Source organism: Stegostoma tigrinum, chromosome 1 (genome assembly GCF_030684315.1).
Source record: "Stegostoma tigrinum isolate sSteTig4 chromosome 1, sSteTig4.hap1, whole genome shotgun sequence".
NCBI lineage: Eukaryota > Metazoa > Chordata > Chondrichthyes > Orectolobiformes > Stegostomatidae > Stegostoma > Stegostoma tigrinum.
In genome coordinates, this window is record NC_081354.1 from 187161180 (window position 1) to 187187411 (window position 26232).

General features: G+C 43.5%; 1 protein-coding gene across 5 annotated transcripts in view; it reads left to right on the top strand.

Moving 5' to 3' along the window:
* LOC125455349 (sideroflexin-5-like) overlaps nt 1–24663 on the top strand; it is a 274456-nt gene extending 249793 nt beyond the window's left edge. For all 5 annotated transcript variants that reach the window (XM_059650637.1, XM_059650636.1, XM_059650639.1 and 2 more), the window contains one exon: nt 23177–24663. In XM_059650637.1, coding sequence (XP_059506620.1) covers nt 23177–23254 — 78 coding nt within the window. In that variant the 3' untranslated portion in view covers nt 23255–24663. The remainder of the gene's footprint in view (nt 1–23176) is intronic.
* Nucleotides 24664–26232: the final 1569 nt, after the last annotated feature.

Consider the following 26232-nt stretch of genomic DNA (forward strand, 5'->3'; position numbering starts at 1 on the left):
TGCTCTACCCCAGAAGGCAGTGGAGGCGAAGATTCTGGATAGTTTCGAGAAAGAGATGGATAGAGCTCTTAAAGATAGTGGAATCAAGGCTTATGGGACAAGGCAGGAACAGGATATTGATTGTGGATGATCAGCCATGATCATAATGAATGGTGGTGCTGGCTCGAAGGGCTGAATGGCCTACTCCTGCACCTATTGTCTATTGTCTATAACTTACAAAACTTTTCACTGCGCTTTCTTTGCAAAAATACACATTGCAATAAATTGCTATTCTGTCCTGTTGCCAGAATGTTGTCAGAGCCTGTAGCCTTTCCAGTATCCAGTTCTTCCAACCGTTTCTTGAGATCACGCAGAGTGAATCGACTTGTCTGAAGACTGTTCTCTGTAATGCTGGCAACCACTGGAAGATGCTGAGATGGATCATCCACTCAGCACTTTCGGGCTGAACATTGTCATGAATGCTTTAGCCTTTTCTTTTGCACTGATGAGCTGGGCCCTTCCACCATTGAGAATGGGGGATTTTGTGGAGCCTCCTCCTCCAGTGAGTTGTACAATTGTCCACCAATAGATATGGCAGGCCTGCAGATCTTTTTATTCATTCACAGAATGAGGCATTTATTGCCCAAGACTAATCGCCCAGAGGACAGTTTAAAAGCTAACTGCATTGGCTGTGAGTCTGGACAGACCAGGTAAGGCCGGCAGTTTCCTTCCCTAAAGGACATTAGTACACAAGGTTGGGGTTAGGGTTAATTTGTTAACTTAGATGGAAGATTGGCAGAGTAACAGAAAGCAGAGAGTTGTGATAAGTGGGTCTTTTTTCTGGTTGGTACAATGTAACTTGTGGGATGCCACAGGGTTTAGTCCGGAGATGGAAGGTGCTTTAGCCATATTTGCAGATGACACTAAAATATATGGGACAATGAGTTGCAATAAAGAAGTACAAAATTTACATGGGACATGGATAGGATAGATGAATGGGCCAAATTTTGGCAGGTGGAGTTTAACGTGGATAAGTGTGAGGTTATCCATTTTTGAGGGAAGAATAAAAAACTAACATTACCTAAATGGAGAGAAATGTTTACTGAATTTGCCTTTGCCAAGGGTGCATTTTTGTGATGTTGCTAGATTGGAACAGTTTCTGTTTAGTCATTAAATAATCTATTATTCGGTTAAGTTTACCAAGAGTTAAGTTACCTCAATTTTTCTTTCTTTTGTTTGTATTTTAACTATAGCATAGGAATAAAGTGTGTTTTGCTTCAAGCCTGGTATTTTGACCAATCAAATTTAATCCAGATCACAGCACCTTATACTCACCTTTAATAATCAGAAAAAGTTAGGCCTAGGCTATCTTTTTAACATACTTTGATGGGATTTGGTCTGGTCCATATCAATGCTTATTAAGAAAATGTTCTCCTGAGAGGCAATTGCTAAGTATGTGAGTTAGCCGGTGGTGAAAGTGTGGAGGATCACAGAATCTCTACAGTATGGAAAGAGGCCATTCAACCTATCAAGTCTACACCGACCGTCAGAAGAGCGGATAAGGATAGTGAAGAGGGAGAAAGTAAATAGGCAGGTATTACAACTTCTGCAGTTGCAGGTGCCATGGGGCTGTGGGAGGATGTTGGGAATGAAGGAGGAGTGAACCAGGGCGTCCCAGAGGGAACAGTCTTTGCAGTAGGCTGACTAAGAGTGGGGTGGCGGGGAGGGGGAATATGTGTCAGGTGACAGCATCCCACAAAAGAACAACAAAGAGAACAAAGAAAATTACAGCACAGGAACAGGCCTTTTGGCCCTCCAAGCCTGCGCTGATCCAGATCCTCTATCTAAACCTGTTGCCTATTTTCCAAGAATCTGTATCCCTCTGCTCCCTGCCCATTCATGTATCTGTCTAGTTACATCTTAAATGACGCTATTGTGCCCCCCTCTACCATCTCCGCTGGCAACGCGTTCCAGGCACCCACCACCCTCTGCGTAAAGAGTTTTCCACATATAACTCCCTTAAATGTTTCCCCTCTCACCTTGAAATCGTGACCCCTAATAATCGAATCCCCCACTCTGGGAAAAAGCTTCATACTATCCACCCTGTCTATACCCCTCATGATTTTGTAGACCTCAAACAGGTCCCTCCTCAACCTCCGTCTTTCTAATGTAAATAATCCTAATCAACTCAACCTCTCTTCATAGCTAGCGCCCTCCATATCAGGGCAACATCCTGGTGAACCTCCTTTGCACCCTCTCCAAAGCATCCACATCCTTTTGGTAATGTGGCGACCAGAACTGTACACAGTATTCCAAATGTGGTCGAACCAAAGTCCTATACAACTGCAACATGACCTGCCAACTCTTGTACTCAATACCCCGCCCAATGAAGGAAAGCATGCGGTATGCTGACTTGACCTCTCTATCGACCTGCATCGCCACCTTCAGGGTACAGTGGACCTGGACACCCAGATCTCTCTGAGCATCAATTTCCCCCAGAGCTTTTCCATTTACTGTATAGTTTGCTCTTGAACTAAGGATGATAGAAGTGCAGCCAATGATCCCCTAGGCCCAGACGCACCTTCCAGGTGAAGCGGCGCTTTACCGACACTTAACTCAATCGAGTCTATTGCATTCGTTGCTCACAATGTGATCTACTCTGGGGAAATGAAATGTTGACCGATGACTGCTTTGCAGGACACCTACAGTCTGTCTGCAAAAAGGACCCTGAGCTTCTAGTTGCCTGCCGTTTCAGCACACCATCTTATTCCCTGGCCAATGTCTCTGACTCAGGCATGCTGGGGTGTACCAGTGAAGTTCAGTGCAAGCCGGAAGAACAGACCTCATTTTCCACTTGGGGAATCTAGACCCTTCTGGACTCAATATTGAGTTCAAAAATTTTAGTGCTTGAGGCACCTTCTCCCATGTCCTTACACAACCCCCACACACCAGGCCTTGTCATCACATGGTCAGCTATTACACACTACAGATTTTTAGCCACTAATAGTCCCCATTAGCAACCGTTCATTCTCCTAGGCTGACCATTACTCACTCTCGTCCAACTGTTATTCTGTCTCTTTGGGCTCTATTTCCACCTATTGTTTACTCTTTTAGCCCTTATCCCATCATATCTTCTGCATAAAAACTAACTTAATCCTAACTGATTACAGCACAGGACGTTACTACATTGGAACAGTTCCTGTTTAGTCATTAAATAATCTATTATTCTGTTAGGTTTTCCAAGAGTTAAGTTACTTCAACTCTTCTTTCTTTTGGCTATAGCATAGGAATAAAGTATGTTTTGCTTCAAGCCTGGTAGTTTGACCAATGAAATTTAATCCAGAACACAACGCCTTATACTTACCTTTAAAAATAAGAAAAAGTTGGGGTCTAGGCTATCTTCTTCACATTGATGGGGTTTGGTCTGGTCCATATCAATGCTTATTAAGAAAATGTTCTCCTGAGAGGCAGTGCATCGTTGCTAAGTATGTGAGTCAGCCAGTGGTGGAAGTGTGGAGGCTCACAGAATCTCTACAGTATGGAAAGAGGCCATTCAGCCCATCAAGCCTGCACCGACCGTCTGAAGAGCAGATAAATATACTGAGGAGGAAGAAAGTAAACAGGCGGCTTAACATGTGGTCAAATGTGGTTGAGGGTCCTGTAACCCAGAGCGGGCAGAAACCACAATTATGGAAGAATTAAGCCATGTCAGCCGTGCTGTTTTGGAAGGTGGCATCATCCGAACAAATGTGACGTGGGAGAATGGGATAGAGTCCTTGCAGGATGTGGGGTGTGATGAGCTGTAGTAAAGGTAGCTATGGAAGTCAGTGGGTTTGCAGTGGATGGTAGTGGAGAGCTTATTCCCCAAAATGGAGACAGAGAGCTCAAGAAAAGGGAAGGCAGTGTTAAGGAGCATTCATGCCTCTGGTCGAGAAAGAAGCTGAGAGATCGCAGTCTGCCCTGGTTGGGAATTGAGGTATCAATGGATTAAATATCCATGGGTAAGCATATGGACGTGCTTGGAATAGTGTAGGTTAGATGGGTTTGAGATCGGTATGACAGGTCGGCACAACATCGAGGGCCGAAGGGCCTGTACTGTGCTGTAATGTTCTATGTTAACAGGAGGCACTTAGGGCCAGGGAACTAGAAATTGTCAATATGGCAGAGGACGTCGGAGGAATTGCACATGTAGGTGGGCAAGATCTGGACAGTTGGAAAGAGGATGGAGTCAAGGTCCAAGGAAATGAGCTCAGTGAGTCAGGACAGGCTGATACGATGGGCCTGCTGGGGCAGATTCCAGCATCTGGTGTAATTTGCTCCTTCCCTGAAATATTAACTCTGCTTTCTTCAATAGCTGTTGCCAGACCTGCTGAGTTTTTCCAGCAACTTCTGCTTTTATCCCTAAGAATAGCCTGTTGACTCTTTTTATTAAGTTCAAATGCAATCTTCTCTTTAAATTTTATTGTCATTTTACTGTTTTTAACTTTCTCTACCGATAAGGATGCATGGCATTTAAATGGAGCAAAACTCTCAATAGTATCTTCTAAGCTACTGTGTGATTCTGTGCGTGACCAGTTCAGTGACAGCATTGGTTGAATGGCCTCCAGTTCTTATGTAACAGTCTGGAGAGTCTGCATAGCCTCCTCCAAACCCTGTGTGGTGGATAACAATCAGTTTAGTTTTGTAGTGGAAAGATTCTGTTCATTTCTTTTGTGCCTGACAAAGTGTAATACATTTTATTCGAATAAATGGTTGCCATCGAATGTGGAATTCTCCCTCACACAGCTCTTGGGCCAATAAGTAAGTGTCATATTGCTACAGCTGTTGTGTGAGGATAGGAGTAGGAGAAGGGGCAATCGTTAAATAGTGCTATAATTGCTCAGCTTATATCTCTGTACAGCTTCATGTGATGATGTGGGGAGATAGGGGTAACACGATAGCATACTGTCTATAGTTAAATGTAATGACTGCTTGGCTCAGCTGGTAGCTTTCTTAGTTTGAGTGAGAAGTTCCTGATAGAAACTGCAGCATAAAGTCCAAGCTAGTATTTCAGTCCAATATTGAAAAATAGCTACATTTCAGTCTTCCTCTTAGGTCAAGAGGTTTACCAATTTAAAACAGCCACTTTAAGGAGGAGGAAATTGGTTCAGACAACTTTTTTTAATGCTGTGTTGATGGAACCTGGAATTCTTGGTTACATGGAGTGGTTGCACCTAAGACAAGGGGCAATGGCCTTGTGGCATTATTGCTGGACTGTTAATTCAGAGATGAAGATAACATTCTAGGTTCAAACCCTGCCATGCCAGATGGTGGAATTCAAATTCACTAAAAAAAATCTGGGATTAAGAATCTAGTCATAACAATGAAATCTGTTGCTGATTGTCAGGGAAACACCCATCTGGTTCATTAATGTCCTTTAGGGAAGGAAACTGCCATCCTTCCGCCATTTACAATCCGACCCCACCACCCAAGACATTTTTCCATCCCCACCCCTGTCTGCTTTCCGGAGAGACCACTCTCTCCGTGACTCCCTTGTTCGCTCCACACTGCCCTCCAACCCCACCACACCCGGCACCTTCCCCTGCAACCGCAGGAAATGCTACACTTGTCCCCACACCTCCTCCCTCACCCCCATCCCAGGCCCCAAGATGACATTCCACATTAAGCAGAGGTTCACCTGCACATCTGCCAATGTGGTATACTGCATCCACTGTACCCGGTGCGGCTTTCTCTACATTGGGGAAACCAAGCGGAGGCTTGGGGACCGCTTTGCAGAACACCTCCGCTCAGTTCGCAACAAACAACTGCACCTCCCAGTCGCAAACCATTTCCACTCCCCCTCCCATTCTCTTGATGACATGTCCATCATGGGCCTCCTGCACTGCCACAATGATGCCACCCGAAGGTTGCAGGAACAGCAACTCATATTCCGCCTGGGAACCCTGCAGCCATATGGTATCAATGTGGACTTCACCAGTTTCAAAATCTCCCCTTCCCCCACTGCATCCCTAAACCAGCCCAGTTCATCCCCTCCCCCCACTGCACCACACAACCAGCCCAGCTCTTCCCCCCCACCCACTGCATCCCAAAACCAGTCCAACCTGTCTCTGCCTCCCTAACCGGTTCTTCCTCTCACCCATCCCTTCCTCCCACCCCCAGCCGCACCCCCAGCTACCTACTAACCTCATCCCACCTCCTTGACCTGTCCGTCTTCCCTGGACTGACCTATCCCCTCCCCACCTCCCCACCTACACCCTCTCCACCTATCTTCTTTTCTCTCCATCTTCGGTCCGCCTCCCCCTCTCTCCCTATTTATTCCAGTTCCCTCTCCCCATCCCCCTCTCTGATGAAGGGTCTAGGCCCGAAACGTCAGCTTTTGTGCTCCTGAGATGCTGCTTGGCCTGCTGTGTTCATCCAGCCTCACATTTTGCCATCCTTACCTGGTCTGGCCTACATGTGACTCCAGGCCCACAGCAATGTGGTTTGCTCTCAACTGCCCTCGGAGCAATAAATGCTGTCTAAAAGTGATGCTGTTGTCCTATGAATGAATAAAGAAATTTTATCTTTTAACAGAACATTTCATAAGGGCTTGAAACAAAGGAAGACGCAGAGTTCTAGGACATGTGGGACAGTCTTGGGGTTCCTCACTGATACCTTCTCAAAGATAATTCGGGGCAGGAAACAAATGCTGGCCTTAACAGAGACAATGATCACATGAAAAAAATTTAAAACTTCACCTCACAATAGAGGGATGGGTTGTAATCGGAGAGTTTGGGTTTTAGAGGCTCAATGCTAACTCATTGCTAACTCAATGCTAACTAAATAGCACCCTGTCTTTTGAAGAAGCACTTTACAGTCTTCTGAATGGAATATTCAGTACAACAATTTCAGATTGAAATCTCCACCCCCTCCATTTTGTTTCCTTATCTTTGCATGTGTCACTTGAAATCTTTGTTTTCTCGTTTTTGCTTTCAGACAACAGCTGCTCATTAGTCTGTCATTCACACCTTCTCTGGACAAATCTTTTGTCTCCTCACTTGCTCCACTACTACTCTTTTTGATTCTGCCCGACCAAATTTTTGTCACATTTTGTCTCCTGGCTTCTGCTGTATCACAGATCCATCCTTTTGTTATTTATCCATTCTCCTCCATTTGACTCACTTAAAACATATTACATTTCAAATTTTTCTCAATTCTGATGAGAAATCTTCACACTGAAGCATTAACCGTTTCTCTCACCACTGTCAGATGTTGTCAGACCTGCTGAAAATTTCCAGCATCTTCTGGTTTATTAAGGTATGAAAAGGATGAGCTTCATTGGTAGAATTAGGGTTTGTGCAGAAGAGGCTCTGATGAAAGAGTTAAAATATTAGGTAAAGAGGAGAATATTTCATATCTGTGGTCTTGCATCAGATCTGGACAAAAGTTTGAAATGTAATAGGTTTTGAGCAATTCAAAGGGGGAAACTGGGGAGAAGAACTAAAGGATAAATCTGTAATAGAGTTGAGGACAGGAGAGATTAAATCATAAAACGTTTCACAGATAAGACCAAAGGAGTGATAATAGAATAAAAAACAAAAGAGTACCATGAGAAAAAAACACAATTAAACCCCAAAATAAAAACTGCCGGTGCCAGAAATCTGAAACCAAAACAGAAGAAACTCATTAGATCTGGCAGCAATAGAAAGCGGGACATAACACCAGCGCTTCGTCGGAGGCTCACTGATGATGTTACCTAGAATGGTGACGAAACGTCTGAAAACTAACCTTCCAGCTCAGCGAGCAAACTCACATCCAGAACCTCAACCTGAGCTACAAATCTTCTCAAAACTCGCTAGCTTTGGGTTCAAATTGTTAACTTTGCCTTCTCTCCACGGATGTCAAACTTGCTGAATTTCTCCAGCAGTTAGTGTTTTTATTGTAAAAGAGTATCATGAACAGTTTTGGTTCCCTTATCGAAGGAAAAAAATACTGGCATTGGAGGTAGTCCAGGGAACACTCACTCGTAGATCTGTGTATTTAGAGACTTGCATGAGCAGAGGTTGAGTAGATTGGGCCTGTATTTAGTGGAGTTTAGAAGAATGAGAGGTGACCTTAATTGAAATATGTAGGATTTTTACAGGACTGAACAAGTAAGATGCAAAAATGTTGTTTACTGTTGTGGAAAAATAAGAGGTCATCAATAGAAGACAAATAGAATTTTAGCACCATAGATTTTTAGAGTAGAGAAGGAGGCAATTTGACCCAACATGCCGGTACCAATCCCCAAAAGTCCATACCCTCTTTTTGCCCTCCTGATATCCCACTTAAGTGTGATCCTCCACTTTCTGTAGTCATTTAGGGATTCACTTGAGCCCGATAGCTTAAACCCAATGTATTCCTTCTTCTTTTTCTTGACCAGAGCCTCAATATCCCTTGTCAGCCAGGCATCCCTAAACCTGTCAGCTTTTCCCTTCGAAAAAGAGAAAATAAGGAGAAAGTAAAAAACCAAAAGAACTGTGGATGCTGTTAATTGGAAACAAAAAGAGAAGTTGCTGAATAAGCTCAGCAGGTCTGGCAGCATTTGCGAGTTCACAGTTCGGGTCCAGCGACTCTTCCTCAGAACTCTGATAAAAGGAGAGAGGTTTGGCGTCGCTCTGGAAGAGGAATAGGTCTTTCCACTTTCATCCTGAGAATTGCAACTATGAAATGGAATGTCGTACTCATCATGACCATGTAACCACCAACTTGTTGTAGAAGTCCATCTTGTTCATTGGTGTCCCTTTGGGGAGAAAATCTATTCTCCTTCCTGGTCTAGCCTGTGTATGCCTGAAACCCCACAGCAACATGATTTATTCTTAAACTGTCATTAAGGTGGCTCACTAACTCCATCTCCAGTGAAATTAGTGATGGGCAATAAATGCTGATCATCTTAGTACCCACACCCTGTGAATCAAAGAAAGCTTTTCAAGCAATTGCAGAGGGTGAAAAAAGGGTGAAGGCAAGAAACTGGGTGGAAGAGAATAAAAAGCAGGAGTTAAATGGCAAAAGAGATGATGCTAAGAGCACAATGGGATAAATAAGGAAACAAAGGTGATTCCCAGGAGAGACGTAATAGTGAAAACATTGGTGGGGCGGGAAAACAAGAGAAAGCTAGAAAAAGATGCCAGGCCACCATCCCTATGGTGGACCCCCATTCAAATACTCACCGATTGGAAGCAGTGATTCAGATTGACCAGGGAGTACATGATATATTGGCTACCCAAAGTGGGATGTCCCCCATTCCATAACAATAATCCTTCATAGTTGGAGCAAGTAAAATTCACAAATATGTCATTTAATGAATCTCCATAATCCCAGCTCAGTCTCTTTGTATATTTCCTCTCTGACTGTGTTTATACTTTTTTCTATCATTAGTGCTATCTAGAAGGTGATTAGATCTCTAAAACATTTTACAGAGGTTAAATGCTGATTAAGAATTAATTATTACTGTAAATAGCTTGGAGTGCCATATGGTGCAGGAATGAGACATATGTGCAGTTTGAACAAATGAGGTGTTGCTTCCCATAATGCAGTTGGGCCTTGCCTCAGTAAGAGATCAGCTTCTTTCTTGTTACACTTCAACTTAAGACTTTACTTCACACAAGGTGAAAGTCTGCAAAGGTGTGAGTGTCACGGGTTTTTGTGCACTGCTTGCCTCCCCCAGGCTAAAAATAAATGGAGAGGGGACAATACACCATGCTGTAGCAGAAACAAATATTCATGGCATCAATTGCAAGGAATATTTGTGTCCCATCCATGAATTTCCTCTGGGGGCAGCTAACCACATTTTTCTTACATTATGTTCCCTGACTTGGGAGCACTGGGTTCTACATTAAAAATGCAAGGCTTGAATTTCTACAGCATCTTTCATGACCTCAGGAGTTCCCAAGAGCTTTCCACTCTAAAGGAATTCTGAAGTTCAGTATCTTGAGAAGTGTAAGGTCACTGTTATACAGTTAGAATAACTTCCTGTCAACTCCACGCCTGAAAATCTGAGTGTTACAGTTTATTAAAGAATGTCCTTTCACAGTCTGGGCAGTTGGTCTCATCAGAGGTCCTTTCACAGTCTGAGCAGTGAGCCATTCTATCAGACAGCCAGCCACTATGGGATGGCGGGTCACTCTCTGGGACAGTGGTTCACGCTGTGAGTCAATGGGTCACTCTCTGGGGCAGTGGGTCACACTCTGGGCCAGTGGGTCACTCTCTGGAACAGTGGATCCCACTTTGAGGGCAACACCCTCCCCCAGGATCAAAGACCCCTCGTTCCCTCACACCATCGCCTCCAGAACCCGAACTTCACGGCCAGGACCCTGGCTGCCTCATCTCTTCCTGACCAAAATCCACTGACCTTTAAGACCATGGAGCTTCTTTTTTGGTATGCTTGTAGTCTAAGCTTTTTAAAGCCATTCCTTGCAAATTACTGCTGCAAGGCAACTGTTTCCTAACGTTGGTCGGTTCAAGTCAAACTTTTCTACTGAGGAGCAAGACAACCGCCTGCTAAATTCACCAACGTCTTTTCACACACAGGGATAATAGATCACACTGTCCTTACATGCTCTGGTAAGGATAGTCTGATTTTCTGTCACTGAGTGGATCAAATAGTGGCCTTTCAGATTTTGAGACTGTAGATCAGGCACTATCTCAGCCTCTTTTCAAATATGAGATTGAATTGAAGCCCTATCAGACCTCAGATGAAAATACTTCACGTCAGCAGCATTTCTGAAAGCACAACATCCTGGTCAGTGTTTGACCATCAGCTAACATCACACAGATCGTATTGTCTCCTCTTCATTGCTACCCAGGAATTTAGGCACAAAAATTAACTTCTGCATCCCTTACATTGCTACAGGGCTACATAATGCCACTGGATATAAAGAGTTTTAAGATATTATGAACTCATTATATAGCATATACAAAAACAAAAAGCAGAGAAGAAACTCAGTAAGTTCAGCAGCTTCTGTGGAGAGAAAGCAGAGTTAACATTTCTGAAAGAGGGTTGCTGGTCCCGAAGTTACTTCCTCTCCAGAGAAACTGCCAGACCTGCTGAGTTTCTCCAGCAATTTCTGTGTTTTCTCTATTACGTTCTCACTATTGGAATACTGCATGCAATTCTGACCTCCCTGCTATAGGAAAGATGTTGTGAAACTTGAAAGGATTCCGAAAAGATTTACAAGGATGTTGCCAGGGTTCGAGGGTTTGAACCATGGGGACAGGCTGAATAGGCTGGGGCTATTTTCCTTGGAGCAATGGAGACTGAGGGGGTGACCTTATAGAAGTTTATAAAATCACGAGGGGCATGGATAGGGTAAATTGACAAGGTCTTTTCCCAGGGTAGCGTGTCCAAAACTAGAGGGGCATAGGTTTAAGGTGAGAGGGGAAAGATTTAAAAGGGACTTAAGGAGCAACGTCTTCACGTGGAAGGTGGTGCATGTATGGACTAAGCTGCCAGAGGAAGTAGTGGAGGATGGTACAATGACAACATTTAGAAGGCATCTGGATGGGTAAATGAATAGGAAGGGTTTAGAGGGAAATGGGCCAAATGCTGGCAAATGGTACCGCATTAATTTAGGATATCTGGTCGGCATGGACGAGTTGGAATGAAGGGTCTGTTTACATGCTGTGTATCTCTATAACTCTATCTTCAGCATCCACGGTTCTTTGTCTTATTTACATCTTAGAAACAGGTCCTTTGGCTCAACTGGTCATTTTCTCAATTCACTTGTGGTTACTGACTGGCCAGCATTTTTTTGCTTGTCCCTAGTTGCCCCTGCAAAGGAGGTGGTGAGCTGCCTTCTTGAACTGCTGCAGTTCATCTGCTGTAAATTAGCCCACAGTGCCATGAGGGAGGAAATCCAGGATTGTGACCCAGCAACAGTGAAGAAACATTGGTATTTATGTTTCACAGCTGCCTTCTCCCCATCCCTCTTCATCTAAGCCTGTTCTTTATTTCCTCTCATATTTCATAGAATCCCTACAGAATGGAAACTGGCCATTCAACCCAACAAGTGCACACCACCGTTCCAAACAGCATCCCACGCAGACCCACCCCTATTTCCCTACCCTTTCCCTGTAACCCTACATTTCCCATGGCTAATCCACCTAACATAAACACCCCTGGTCACTATGGGCAATTTAACTGGGCAATCCATCTTACCCCCACATCTTTGGGCTGTAGCACGAAACCAGAACACCCAGCAGAAACCCACACAGCCACAGGGAGAATATGCAAACTCCACACAGACAATCACCCAATGGTGGAATTGAACCCAGGGTTCCTGGCGCCACGAGGCAGCATTGCTGACAGTGCTAGCCACCTATTTATCTCGATTCTCTCTAAATGCATCAATGCTATTTTCCTTAAGTACTCCTGATAGCAAATTACAAATTCTAATCACTCTTTTATTCCTGAATTCTCTGTTGGATTCAGTTATGACTGCCACATGGTCGCTAGTTTTGGTCTCTGCAATAGTAGAAACATCATCTCTACATCTATCATATCAAAACCTTTCAGGGGTTCGATCAAGGCACCCTCAGCCTTCGCTGTTACAGGGAAATGCTTCAACCTGTTCAATCTTCCCTGACAGTTATCACCTTTCAGTTCTGGTATCATCCCAAATTAACCCAGAGCTAGTTTCCATTTGACTGAGTGCCTGATGATAAGATGTGATTCACAATACAAATATAAACAACGTATTAGGTACAGCGCCTGACAGACTTTCATCTTGAAAATGCCACGATTTACAGAGATTAAAAGGAAGCTCAGTCATTTGTACAGTCGCCCTGCCCCAGCTGAGGCTGATTAACAATCTTTGCAAATGTGCGCGTATGTTTGATTATTTGTTCTAAGGATGTGCCTGATGCAGGCGCGGGTTGCATTTGTGACCCATCAAAGATGGTTTGGGGCCAAATTCTGGCAATTAAGTATTTGCAACTGTGACTTCAGAAGACAGTAAAGAGTTAATCACATGGAAGTCATGTGTAGATCGGACCGCATAAGGACAGCAGGTTCCCTATCATTGAAGGATTTTAATGAACTCGCAACTCATCTTAGAAGTGTTAGCCTGAGCTCAGTGGGTAGCACTCTCGCCTTTGAGTCGAAAGGTTCTTTATTCAAGCCCGGCTCCCGAAGACAGGAACATACAAATTAGTAGCAGGAGTAGGCCATTCAGCCCCTCGAGCCTGCTCTCCTATTCAATACAAGCATGGTTAATCTGTGTGTGTTTTGAATTTTACATTCTCCTCTACCTCCATTACCTTTGATTTCCATGACTAACAAGAACCAGCTTAAAATATTCCATGATCCCATCTCCACTGCCATCTGAAGCAGAATTTTCCAAAGTCGTGCAGCTCTTTAAAAGAAGACATTAGTCCTCACATCTGTCTTAAAAAGTTGACCTTTAATTTTTAAACAGCGCCCCTTATTAAAAATAATCTCAGCTAAAATTTCCAATTCGGTACTATGGGAGTGCTGTACCTTTGGGTGTATTGTTTTTTGGCTCAGATGCTACACTGAGGACGTATCTGTTCTCTTTAGGTGGTCATAAAAGGTGTCTTGTTCTGATTGAATGAAGAGCTGGGGGTGTTTTCCCCAGTATCCTTATAAATATTTATCCCTCAATCAACATTACTGCAGTTGATTAGCTCATTATTTATCACACCATTTTTGTGGGAACTTGAGATGTGTAAGTATGTTGCCACAGTACCCAATACAATGCTGACAACATTTCAAAATACTTTTGTCTCTAAAATGCTCTGGGAGATCCTAAAATCATGGAATTTGCAAATTCTATAATATGACTTGAGACAATGACCTGATTATCCATTTTATTGGAGGATAAACACTGGCTCTGACACTAGAGAGAGGTCTTTTGCTCATCTCAGAGATAATACCATGGGATCTATGTTATCCACCTGGAAGGGTACATGAGGCCTTGGATTAACATCCCATTTAAAAGTCACCACTCCTTCAATTCTGCACTGAGACTGGATAATGTGCTCAAGTCTCTAAAGCAGGAATTAACCAGCAGCCTCCTGATTTACTGAAAAAATTGGTATGTTCTTTTGTTCAGTTTCAGGTAGAAGTAGGCGGGAGATAAAATTTTGTCCCCATCTATCTAATTCCTATCATCAAGCAAGTTCTGAAACATGGAAGTGTGACAGGTTTAAAATGACGTATTGTTAACGAAGGTGGTTTAGGATGTGTTATGTAGGTTTTTGATGTTCGTCTGTTTAAAAAAATGGTGACTAAAACACCCCACGTGACGATGAGTGTGTATGTATGACAGTGAGAGAGAGAAAGAGAGAGAGCAAGAAGACAAAAGCTGAAACAGCAGCGACTCACACCTCACTGTGAGCGCTCAGCGGGGGAATTGTCATACCAGAACCATTACATCCTCAGCCAGAAAGGAAAGTAGCAGCAATTTCTTTTCAGTGAAGAATCAGCAGTGAAACAGATGGATCCCAACCAGATAGCACAGTAATAACAAAGTCAAGTGCGTTAAGACCAGTCACATCCACTCGCTATTTAAATTCAGTATGTTACTAGCTCATCCATCACTCCTGTGTTCATATTGTAACCCATCAACAAATGCCAGTTCCTTTCATGTATTCAAATCACTCCGTGACCCTTACCTTATCAATGCTGTAATCTCCTCTGTAGCAGATGGTGGAATTTGAGTTCAGTAAAAATTTGGAATTAAGATTCTAATGGTGGCCATGAAACTGTTGTCGATTGTCCACCTGGTTCACTAACAACTCTAAGGTTAATCTTCAAGAAGTAAACTGCTGCCCTAATAGTGTCTGGGATAAGGTACTGGCATGGATAGAGGATTAGTAGATGGCAGAGAGTAGGCATAAGGGATCTTTCTCAGGATGGCAGCCTGTGACTAGTGGAGTTCTACAGGGGTCAGAATTGGGCCCACAACTATTCACATTATAGTTTAATGAACTGGACAAAAGCAGTGAGGGCATTGTTGCTGAGTGCTTAGATAATACTCGGTAGGTGAAAGGGCAGGTAGTGTTAAGAAAGCAGGAAGAATGCAGAAGGACTTGAACAAGCTAGGACAGTGGGCAAAGAAATGACAGATGGAATACAATGTGGGAAAGAGTGGAATTATATTGGGAACTGGGAAAAATATAGGCATATTTTCTAAATGAGGAAAAGCTGCAGAAATTTGAAGCAGAAAGGGACTTGGAGTTCTTGTTCAGTATTCTGTCGAGGTTACATGCAGGTTCAGTTGGCAATTAAGAAAACCAAATATAGTGTTAGCATTAATTTCAAGAGGCCTAGAACACAAGGGCAGAGATGTACAACTGAGGCTGTATAAAACTCTGGTCAGATGGCATTTGGAGTATCATGAGCAGTTTTGCGCTATGTATCACAAGAAGGATATGCTGGCCTTGGAGGGAGTTGACAAGAATGATCCCTGGGATGAAGGGCTTGTCAAATGGGAGTGTTTGAGGACTCTGAGTGTATACTCAATGGAATTTATAAGGATGAGGGGGGGATCTGTTTGAAACATACTGAATACTGAGACGACTGGATAGAGTGGACATGGAGAAGATATTTCCACCGGTTGGAGAGACTAGGACCCAAGGGCACAGCCTCAAGGTGAAGGCATGACCCTTTAGAAGATAGATGAGAAGGATTTTTTTCTGCCAGAGAGCAGTGAATCTGTGGAACTCTTTGCTGCAGGGAGGTGTAGAATCCACTTCATTGATTGTATTTAAGTCAAAGATGGATGAGTTCTTGATTAACAAAGACAAGACAGGAGAATGAGGTTGAGAGACATATTAGCCATGATTGAATGGTGGAGCGGACTCTATGGGTCATTTGGCCTAATTCTACTCATAAATCTAATAGTCTTATGAGGGGGAATCTCGCTTGAACTGGAATGGATCCAGTGTCATTGCTGGGAGGTTTGCTTGTGCTATTGAGGACGTTTTCAACTGATTCAGCAGGGTGATAGGAATATAATAACAGCACAGCAGACGGGGGAGAAGACATGAGCAGGATAAGGCACATGGGACATCTGGAAAGCTAAATTGCATCTATTTTAATGCAAGGAGCCTGATCGCAAGGCCGATGAGCTTAGAACATTGATCAGCATGTGGGAATGTCGTATTATTGCAGTTGTTGCAATGTAGTTAAAGGTCAGACAGGACTGACAGCTCAACATTCCAGGGATGCAATAGTGGAGAGGTGTAAGAGAGGTGGGGGCATTACATAATTGATAATGGAACCATCACTGCTGTAATGAGAGATGAGGTCCAAGAAGGGTCTTCAAAAAAGGCCGCCTGGGTAAAACTTTGACATATAAAAAGGGTAGTTGCTTTGCTGGGATTGTTCTACAGGCCTCCCAACAGAGAGAGAGAGAAAGATAGAGGAGCAAGACATGTTGGCAAATCCAGAAAGAAGGCTCTGAGAGATATAGGGTCATTGTTGTAGAGAATTTCAACTTTGATAACATTAATTGGGATCACCTTAATTTCAAAGGATTAGATGGAGTAGAATTTTTAAGTATACTCAAGAGAGCTTTTTGTGCCATTATGTAGGTAGTCTGATTAGAGGTGGGGCAGTGCTAGACCTTATCTTAAGGAACGAAGCAGGCCACATGGCTCAATGTCAGTGAGTGAGCTTGGGCATGGTGACCATAACTCTAAATATCAATCATTATTGAAGGAGATAAGGATGGTGCAGAAGTTGGGGAAGGCCAATTTCAATATCATTAGACAGTATCTGGCAAACATAGACTGGGAGCAGCTACTTCCAGATAAGTCTACCTTTAGAAAATAGGAATCTTTTAAAAGTAGTATAGTGGGAGTTCAGGGCCAGCATGTTTCTCTATGAGTGAAGGGCAAGGGCAGCAAATCCAGGGAACTCTAGATATGTCCTGAAGAAAGGTAATACCCAAAACGTTATTTGCTCCTTTCCTCCAGATACTGCCTGGCCTACTGTGTTCCTCCGGCCTCCTGCTTGTCTACCAGTGACCTCTAGATGTTCAGGGATAACATGAGTTTGATAAAGAAAAAGAAGGAAGCATATGTCAGGTACAGCACATTAAAAACAGGTTGTCCTTTAGAAGGATAGAGAGTGTAGGGGTTACTTTAAAAAATTAGGAGAACTAAGACAGGTCATGAAATAACTTCGGTAAATGAGATCATGCAAAACCCAAGGATCTTGATAAATATATAAAGAGTAAAAGGATTGCCAGGGAAAGAGTGGGACCTTCTAAAGACCAAACGAGCAATCTATGCCTGGAGCCAGAGGATTTGGTTGAGGTCTCAAATGAATACTTCTCATCTACGTTCTCAAAGGAGAAAGACAGTTGTAGCCAGGGATTTCAGTTGAGGTGGTGAGGTTCTAGAGCACCTTAAAGTTAATAAGGAGGAGTTATTCAATATTTTAATGGGCATAAAAGTGAATAAGTTGCCAGAGCCTGATGAAATTAGCCAGACTGCCCTGGGAAGAAAAGGGAAATTGCTGGGACCCTGGCAGATATATTCAATGCTTCACTGACCAAAAGTGAAATACAGATGATTGAAGGATTGCACATATGGTTCCTTTGTCCAAGAAGGGCAGCAGGGATAGCCCAGGCTATTACAGACCAATTCGTCTGACGCTAGTGGTCGAGAAATTTCTCGAAAAAGTTCTAAGGGACAGGATTAATCAATACTTGGAAAGGCAGAGATTGGTCAGGGATAATCAGCACAGTTTTGTTTGAGGGAGATCCTGTCTGACTGATTCAATTGAGTTTTTTTTAAAAAGCTGATGAGCCATATTGATGAGGTTAGTGCAGTTGATGTGGTTTATATGGACTTCAGTAGGGCCTTTGATAAGGTCCCACTTGGAATGCTGGTTTGAAAGGTAAGAGCCAATGGGATCCAAGCAAATTGGCAAAATGGATCCAAAATTGGCTTACAAATAAAAAGCAGAGCATGATGGTGGTGGAGGGTTGTTTTTGTAATTGGAAGCCTGTGACCTGCGATGTACCAAAGAGACTGCTGCTGGGTCCCTTGCTGTTTATGTACATTAACGACTTAGATGTAAATGTAGAAGGTATAATTAATAAGTTTGCGGATCGTATGCTGATGGTGTTGTTGATAGTGTGAAGGATGGTCTCAGGCTACAGTCTAACATTGAACAGCTAGTAAGTTGGGCAGAGCAGTGGCATTTGGAATTTAATCCTGATAAATGTGAGGTGATGTACTTTGAGAGTTCTAACAAGAGAAGAGCATACATTAAGAATGGTAGGTCCCTGGGGAGTACTGAGGAACAAAAGGACCTTGATGTACAAGTCCATAGATCCCCTAAGGTGGCAGCACAGGTAGACAGGGTGGTGAAGAAGGCATATAGGATGCTTGGAATATTAAGCAGAAGTTGCTGGAAAACCTTAGCAGGTCTGGCAGAGTCTGTTAAGAAAATTCAGGGTTAACGTTATGGGTCCGGTGACCCTTCCTCCAAACTTCTGCTTTTGTTCCTGATTTATAGCATCCTCAGTTCTTTCAGTTTTTATACAGATGCTTGCCCTCAATAGCCAGACATAGAATGTAGGAGCAAGGAAGCCATGTTACAACTTTATAAAATATTGGTTATATCACAGATGGAATATTGTCTGCAATTCTGATTGTCACACTATCAAAAAGATGTGATTGCACTGGAGAAAGTGCAGAGAAGATTCAGCAGGATGTTACTTAGGATGAAAAGTCTGAGTAATGAGGAGAGACTTGCTAGGCTGAGTTTGTTTTCCCTCAAGTAGAGGAGGCTGAGGGGGCGGATGATTAAGGTACACAAAATTATGATGGACATAGACAGAATAGATAATGAGAATGCTTTCCCCATGGCAGATGTGCCTAAGACCAGAGGGCATAATTTGAAGGTGAGGAGTAAGTGGTTTGGACAAGATTTGAGAAAAGAATTTTTCTTACCCAGAGGCTGGTAGAAATACGCATGCTCTGCCTGAGAAGGTGGTGAACCATAGAATCCCTACAGTACAAAATGCAGGAACACTCACAACATTTAAGAAGCATCTGGATGAACACTTAAAATACCAGGCTATGGGCCAAGTGCCGGTAAATGGGATTAGTGCACTTTTGTGTTTGTTGGCCAACATAGACACGGTAGGCCGAATGGGGATGGAGCCAGTAAAGGTGAGTGTAGGTGGGGAGTTAGGATGGGGGTTGGTCAGTCCAGGGAAGAAGTACAGGTCAACGAGGCTGGGATGAGGCCGGTAGGTAGGAGGTGGGGGTGGGTGCTGAGGTGGGAGAAGGGGATAGATGGGAGAAAGGACAGCGAGTTTAGGGAGGCAGGGTTGAGCTAGACTGGTTTTGGGATGCAGTTGGGGGCCGGGAGATTCTGAAGCTTGTGGGAGCCCTCCCCCATTTCTGAAGAAAAGTCTAGGCCTGAAACGTCAGCTTTCCTGCTCCTGAGATGCTGCTTGGCCTGCTGTGTTCATCCAGCTCTACACCTTGTTATCTCTGCTCCAGACCTGCTGCAACCGCCAATTTCTTTCAAGTGTATTCAAATTTCCTTATTTGCCATTGTGAGATTTGGACCCATGTCACCAGAGTATTAGTATGGAATTGATATTGGATTGATACTGGGTTGTGGGAAGTCTGAGCCAGCTAAAGCTGCTTCTCTCAGCTGCTGAGGGACAACCAGCCCAGGTTAGTACCGCCACTGAATGTTGATGGGGAGGTAGGCCAGATCTGCTTCTGGCTGCTGTAGGAAAGCAGTGGGAACGTATCCAGGCTCTGATTTTGTAGCTAATGCACTAGACAGCTTCCAGCCCTGCCGCCTTGAGCCTCTGGTTCAGGGGTTTGTTTTCTACCTAAGGAAATAGGTGTTCAAGGACAATAACATCAAATCGGCACCAAGCCCGTGGTTCCTGCCGTCCCATATGGTCTGAGATGTGGGCTGCCTACAGCAGACACCGCAAGGCACTGGAGCAGCGCAATGCAGCCTGCGCAAAATCCTGTGAATCCGCTGGGAAGTAGATTCACTAACAGCAGTGTCCTTGACCCGGCCAAGATCCCTAACATTGAGACACTGACCACCCTTGATCAGCTGTGATGGGCTGGGTACATCGTCCACATGACCAACATGTGCTCTAATCCCAGCTTTGAAACAGCAGGCAAGCCCCAGGTGGACGAGGAAACACTTCGGTGATACCCTCATGGCCTCACTGGCAAAGTGCAGCATTCCCACAGACACCTGGGAATCACTGGCCCCACGAACGCCCAAAGTGGAGGAGGAGCATCTGGGAAGGCATTGTGCATCTCAAGACTTGCCATCCTGAAAAAGCAAAAGCCAAGCAAAAACAGTGAAAGGAGCGCACTGCCACACTAATACCCACCCATCCCTTCCTCTCACCACCTTCAGCTCAACTTTAATAGAGCTTGTGGGAGCTGCATTGGTCTGTACAACCATCTATGGATTCACCCTGTGCGTAGAAAAGAGTCATCCTCGTCTCCAAGGGACCACTGATGAACGTATAAATGAATGGTCCCGGGTTAGTGGCTCCCCGGGTACTTCCAGCAGGTAATACATGTGTGGCACCTCATGTGGCACATGATGAAGTTCTTAAATTGGACTGCTGCCTTGGAAATCTGTGCTGCCTTGCCACAGAGCTGGGCTTCCAGTGCATTTTCTATCTATGCCTCTCATAATTTTGTAGCCCTCTATCAGGTCTTCTCTCAGCCACCGTCTTTCCAGTGAAAACAATACTGGTCTTTTTAAGAGATAATGGGAACTGCAGATGCTGGAGAATCCGAGACAACAAGGTGTAGAGCTGGATGAACACAGCAGGCCAAGCAGCATCTCAGGAGCAGGAAGGTGACATTTCGGACCTAGACCCTTCATCAACCTTTCCTCATAGTCAATGCCCTGGTGACCAGTAACATCCTGGTGAACCTTCTCTGCACTCTCTCCAAAGCTTCCACATCCTTCTGGTAATGTGGTGACCAAAACTACACACTATACTCCAAATGCGACCGAGCAAGGGTTTTGTATCGCTGCAACATGAGTTTGCATGCTCGAAGTAGCTCATGCTCGAATGATGAAGGCAAGCTTGCCATATACCTTCTTAATCACTTTGGCTACCTGCATTGCCTCTTTTTGGGAATTGTGGATCTGCATGCCCAGATCCATCTATATGTTAATTTTCCTAAGTCTTCTACCATTTACAGTATAATTTGCACGCCCCTGCAAAACCGCCCATGAATTGAAACCCCATCTGCGAAACACCACCCTTTTGATCCATAGATTTAATTCTGTAATAAAAACCAGAAGAACGGCAGATGCTGTAAACTAGGAGCAAAAGCAAAGTTGCTGGAAAAGCTCAGCAGCTCTGGCAGCATCTGTGGAGGAGAAAACAGAGTTAACATTTCGGGTCCGGTGACCCTTCCTCAGAACTTCCTCAGTTCTGAGGAGGGGTCACCGGATCCGAAATGTTAGCTCTGTTTTCTCCTCCACAGATGCTGCCAGACCTGCTGAGCTTTTCCAGCAACTTTGCTTTTGTTCCACATTGCCCAGTTCCTGTCTAATGTGGATGTAATTGGTTCTTGCCCAATTAAGCAGCCTCAACCGTGGGCCATTCCTTTCTTCATCCATGACTACTCAAAACCTTATTGCGTTATGATCGCAAAACCCAAAATGCTCTTCTACCGAAAAATTGATCACCTGGCCTGGCTCATTCCCTAATACCAAGTCTAGTATGGCTTTCTCTCTGGTTGGATTGTCAACATACTGTCTCAAAAATCCCTCCTGGATACGTCTAACAAACTTGTAATGCAATCAACAAACACATAGAATTGGACCCCATGTACAAACCTATACAGGACAAAACCGGAAATGACACTACTCACCATAACGGACCGCACATTATAAATTCCAAGTGGAGTAGAATAACATCGCTTCATCGGAGTTCCCCACTGATGATGTCACCTAGCATGGTGATGAAACGTCTGAACGAAAACAAGTCAGCTCAGTGAGCAAGTCACCAATCTCACCCACAACCTGAACTACAAATCTTTGCTAAAAACTTTAAATCCATGCAGTAATCCATGTTCTTCGTTCACCTGTCTTACCTGTTTGACTTCTTGCATTGAAGTAAATGCACTCCAGACCTCCAGTCCCTCTGACCCCCTCGACTTTCCTCTGCCTGCTGTGCATATCCCCGAGTCCCTGCACTTACTGGCCTGTTGTTCCAGTTCCTACCCCTTTGCCATATTAGTTTAAACCTTCCCAAAGAGCTCTAGTGAGCCTCCTGCCCAGGATTTTGGTGCCCATCCAGTTTAGGTGCAACGCGCCCTTCTTGTACAGGTCCCACCTTCCCCAGAAGACATCCTAATTTATATCTAAAGTTGCCCCTCCTACAACAGCTTCTGTAACATTGTTTGAAATTCCAACTTCATCTTGTGAGCTGCTGAAACCCTAATCCTTACCTTTTTTCACCTCTAAATTTGACTTTTCAACATAAAAACAAAAAGTGCTTGAGAAGCTCAGCAGGCCTGGCTGCATCTGTGAAGAGAAAAACAGAGTTAGCATTTCCAGACTTGAACTATGAACACTGCTTCTCTCGCCTTAGATGTAACCAAACCTGCTGGAGTTGCTCCAACACTTTCTGTTTGTATTTCAGATTTCCAGCAGCCCACGCTACTTCACTTTTATCCAACTGTTTCAGTGCAGTCCTGGATGACTAAGGAAATCTCAATTATAAAGTCCTCAAATTTGTTTCAGATCCTTCCATGGTTTAAATCACGCTGACCATCCCTCCCTACCACCACATCCACCAAACTCAACCCATCTTTTATGCTTTCAAAATTTTATGAGTTGTGGGTATGACTGACTAAACTGCTATGTGTTGCCCGCCCCTGTTTGCCCTGGATCTAAGTGTCTTTTCTTCATTCACTCATCACTGTCGCTGGCTGGGCCAGCATATATTGTACCCCCCCCCACCATGCCCAGTTGCCGCAGAGCTGGTGGTGGTGAGCTACCTTTTTGACCCAGCAACAGTGAAGGAATGGCAATATATTTCCAAGTCAGGATGGTGAGTGGCTCGGAGAGTGACACTAGCACTGGAACATTCCTGTGGAGCACCTTGGGGTACGTTATTACTTTCAGATCACTGGAAAAGTGTAAGTTGTTGTCGCTGATTTCTCCATTTTTACTTTGTAGATTGAAACTTCAAAACTGGAGCCAGAGATCAAGATAGCAACATCCAGCAAGAGTGTCTTTTATAATAAGGGGCTGTGAGGATTTGTAATATTTCAGGCAGCAAGTGAAAATCTCTTAATCTGCGTCAATGATCGGTGACAGTGGAGAAATACTTATGGAAGATGTTTCTTACCTGATTTATATAAATGACTGCATATTTGATAATCGAGTATAGCCAGCGACTACTGGCAGTCTCATGCAACAATCAAGCTTCAAAATGGAATAATATCTCTACTGACTCAAGGTGTGAATTCTCTGTCCAGTGCAGTACGCACCAACACCTAGTGCACCTTATGCTAATACTGTGAAGTCAAGCACTTCATAAGAACAGAGAAAATGGAAAGTGGACTCAGCAGTTTTAAGCCTGGTCTGCCATTCAACGGGAATAGAGTTGTTCGTCTAATTAACTCTGCCTTTCCACACTATCTCCAGATGTCTTTATTCCCTCAGCAACTATCAAACTGACTGTGAGAAATCCATCCCACCTCACATTGACACTGGAGGAGTTATCCATTTTCTCAGGTTTCTCTTTCTCCGAACCATTGTAAGAGATGTAACAACTGTGTCTCTGCTTGCTCACATAGTTATTCAGCAAGTGAGAGTTGGTTAGTTCAGTTGGCTGGACGGCTGGTTTGCGATGCAGAGTTATACCAACAGCATGGGCTTAACTCTCACACTGACTGAGGTTACCATGATGTTTCTGTATTCTCAACCTTACCCCTCACCTGAGGCATGGTGAGCCCCAGGTTAAAGTCACCACCATGTCTGTCTGTGCAATGAAAGAGCAGTTCTCTGGGATAATGATGACAGCTGCTGTTCAACAAGCCTGCACCTAAAACCTAGAGATACAACTGACCAACCTCACAGCTAAAAGAACATGACCCCTTCCACTTCACCCTGTGAAGAACAATAACTGCATTCTGTTTCTAAAAAGAGAATGACTGGTATTATTTGAGCAACAACATTAGCTGCAGTGGAACTGAAGACAAACTCTCTTAGCCATAAAGCCACAATTTTAGCTATGATTTGTGAATGCTTTGATTTAGTCTCAGTAACGCTGAATGATGCAGTGGCACTAAGTTAGTTAAATTAACATTGAATAGATTTAACTTTGAAAAATGATTATAAATGATTTGAATGTCTTAAAGAGTGTATTTGACCTTGACCATTTTTTGCACATGCACATGCACATCTTACAAACGCTTTTATTTTGGGATTGATGTGGTGTTCAGACATCATAATGCAGGGTCTCAACAAACAGAGAGTAAGCCCAAGATGAAGGCTGGATTAGCCAAGTACAGTTGGCAAACAGATTCCACGCTGACAAACAACAGCACAACACCACAGTATAACCACTTTGATGCAATCGATGACTTATCAGAATTGATTCACTGCATAACAGTAAATGAAAGTGTTGAAAAAGCTAATAAAATATTCACGAAAGAAAATTAGTGTTTGCTTTTCTTTTTAATCTGATACTAGCTGTTGGGTGGATTTTGTGTGTGAGTGTATTTTTGGTTATTGACTAACTATAAGGTTCTTGACAGTTTGTCTGTATCTGTGGGCATGTCTGTAACCCTGGGTGAGTTTGTGACCATGGATAAGTCCATGTCTCTGGGTGTGTCTTTGACAATAGGTGTGTATGTGTCGAGGTTTGTGTAGGACTGAAAATGTGTATGCGTGACTAAGTGTGTCTACGATTTTGGATGTATTAGTGACTACAGATGTGCCTGCAAGTGTGATGGTCTCTGGGAGTGTTTGTAACTATACGTGTGTCTCTGACTGCATGTGACTGAGTGTGTGTGTGACTGACTCTGGTAATGCATTTCTGGTTCTGTGTGATCATGATACAACACCGCCGCCCCCCACCCCCCGCCAAAGTAGTAATGATTGCAAAAGTATTGAATTTTTAATTACAATATTTATTTTTTTAAGAAAGAATTGGTATAGTTCAAAAATGACTGTGCATATGAATGCAGTGATTGTCTGGCAAAGTTCTGTCTGAACTTATGGAATTGTACACCTGTACAAAATCAGGAAAATTTCAATCAGAAAGACTAACAAGGAAAAGACAATGACAGGTGACTTCTGACTTATCCACAACCCCCTCCCAAGCAAGTAGCCATCTCATGTAAACATGTTTGTATTTTATGCTTCCAGGAATGTACAGAAAGGGGTTAAAATTGACTACAACAGCTTGCCCATGTGTGATAATGACCTTATGTGAGCCATTAAATACTTCTACATTACCTGTAAGGGAAGTGAAAATTTTCTTTTTTGCTCTGACTGCTGCTAGCCAATCAGTGTTAAAAAGAGAAAAAAAAACTGGAAGAACTGTGGACGCTGTAAATCAGGAACAAAAACAGAAGCTGCTGGAAAATCTCAGCAGGCCAGGCAGCATCTGTGAAGAAAAGCCGGAGTAAATGCTTCGGGTCCAGTGACCATTCCTCAGATGCTTCCAACTAAACTTTTCCAGCAACTGTCAAAAAGAACTGGGACCAAACAATTTCAATCAAACTGCAGAGCCAGGAGTTTCAGAATTGACTGCTCAACCACCAATGTCCATGCAACTGATACTCTCCAGTATAAAAGCCACAACATTCAACCAACTATTCATGAGTGACTCAGAGACTGATCTGTTTTTTTTATTCATTCTTATTCCTAATCTGTGTGCATGTGTGTGCATTATTATTCCTTCTTGCGTTTAGTAACTAATAAAACTCACTGTTTTGTTAACTCCAGAAATAATGCACCTAGCAAAAGAGAGAGTGATTGGATCTAGGTAAGGCATCGCACTGACTGATGATTGTGAGCTGATCAACAAAGTCCCATTTCAGAAGAAATCTTCCATTAGTCACTCCCACCCAGCTGAGAAGGACTGACAGAGAAATGAGCACCAGTACTTTTTTTCAGAAATCATTCATAGGATGTGGGCATTGCTGGCAGGGCCAACATTTATTGCACATTCCCAGTTTCCCTTGAGAAGATCATGGCCCCATGTATCTGCTGCTTTTTTG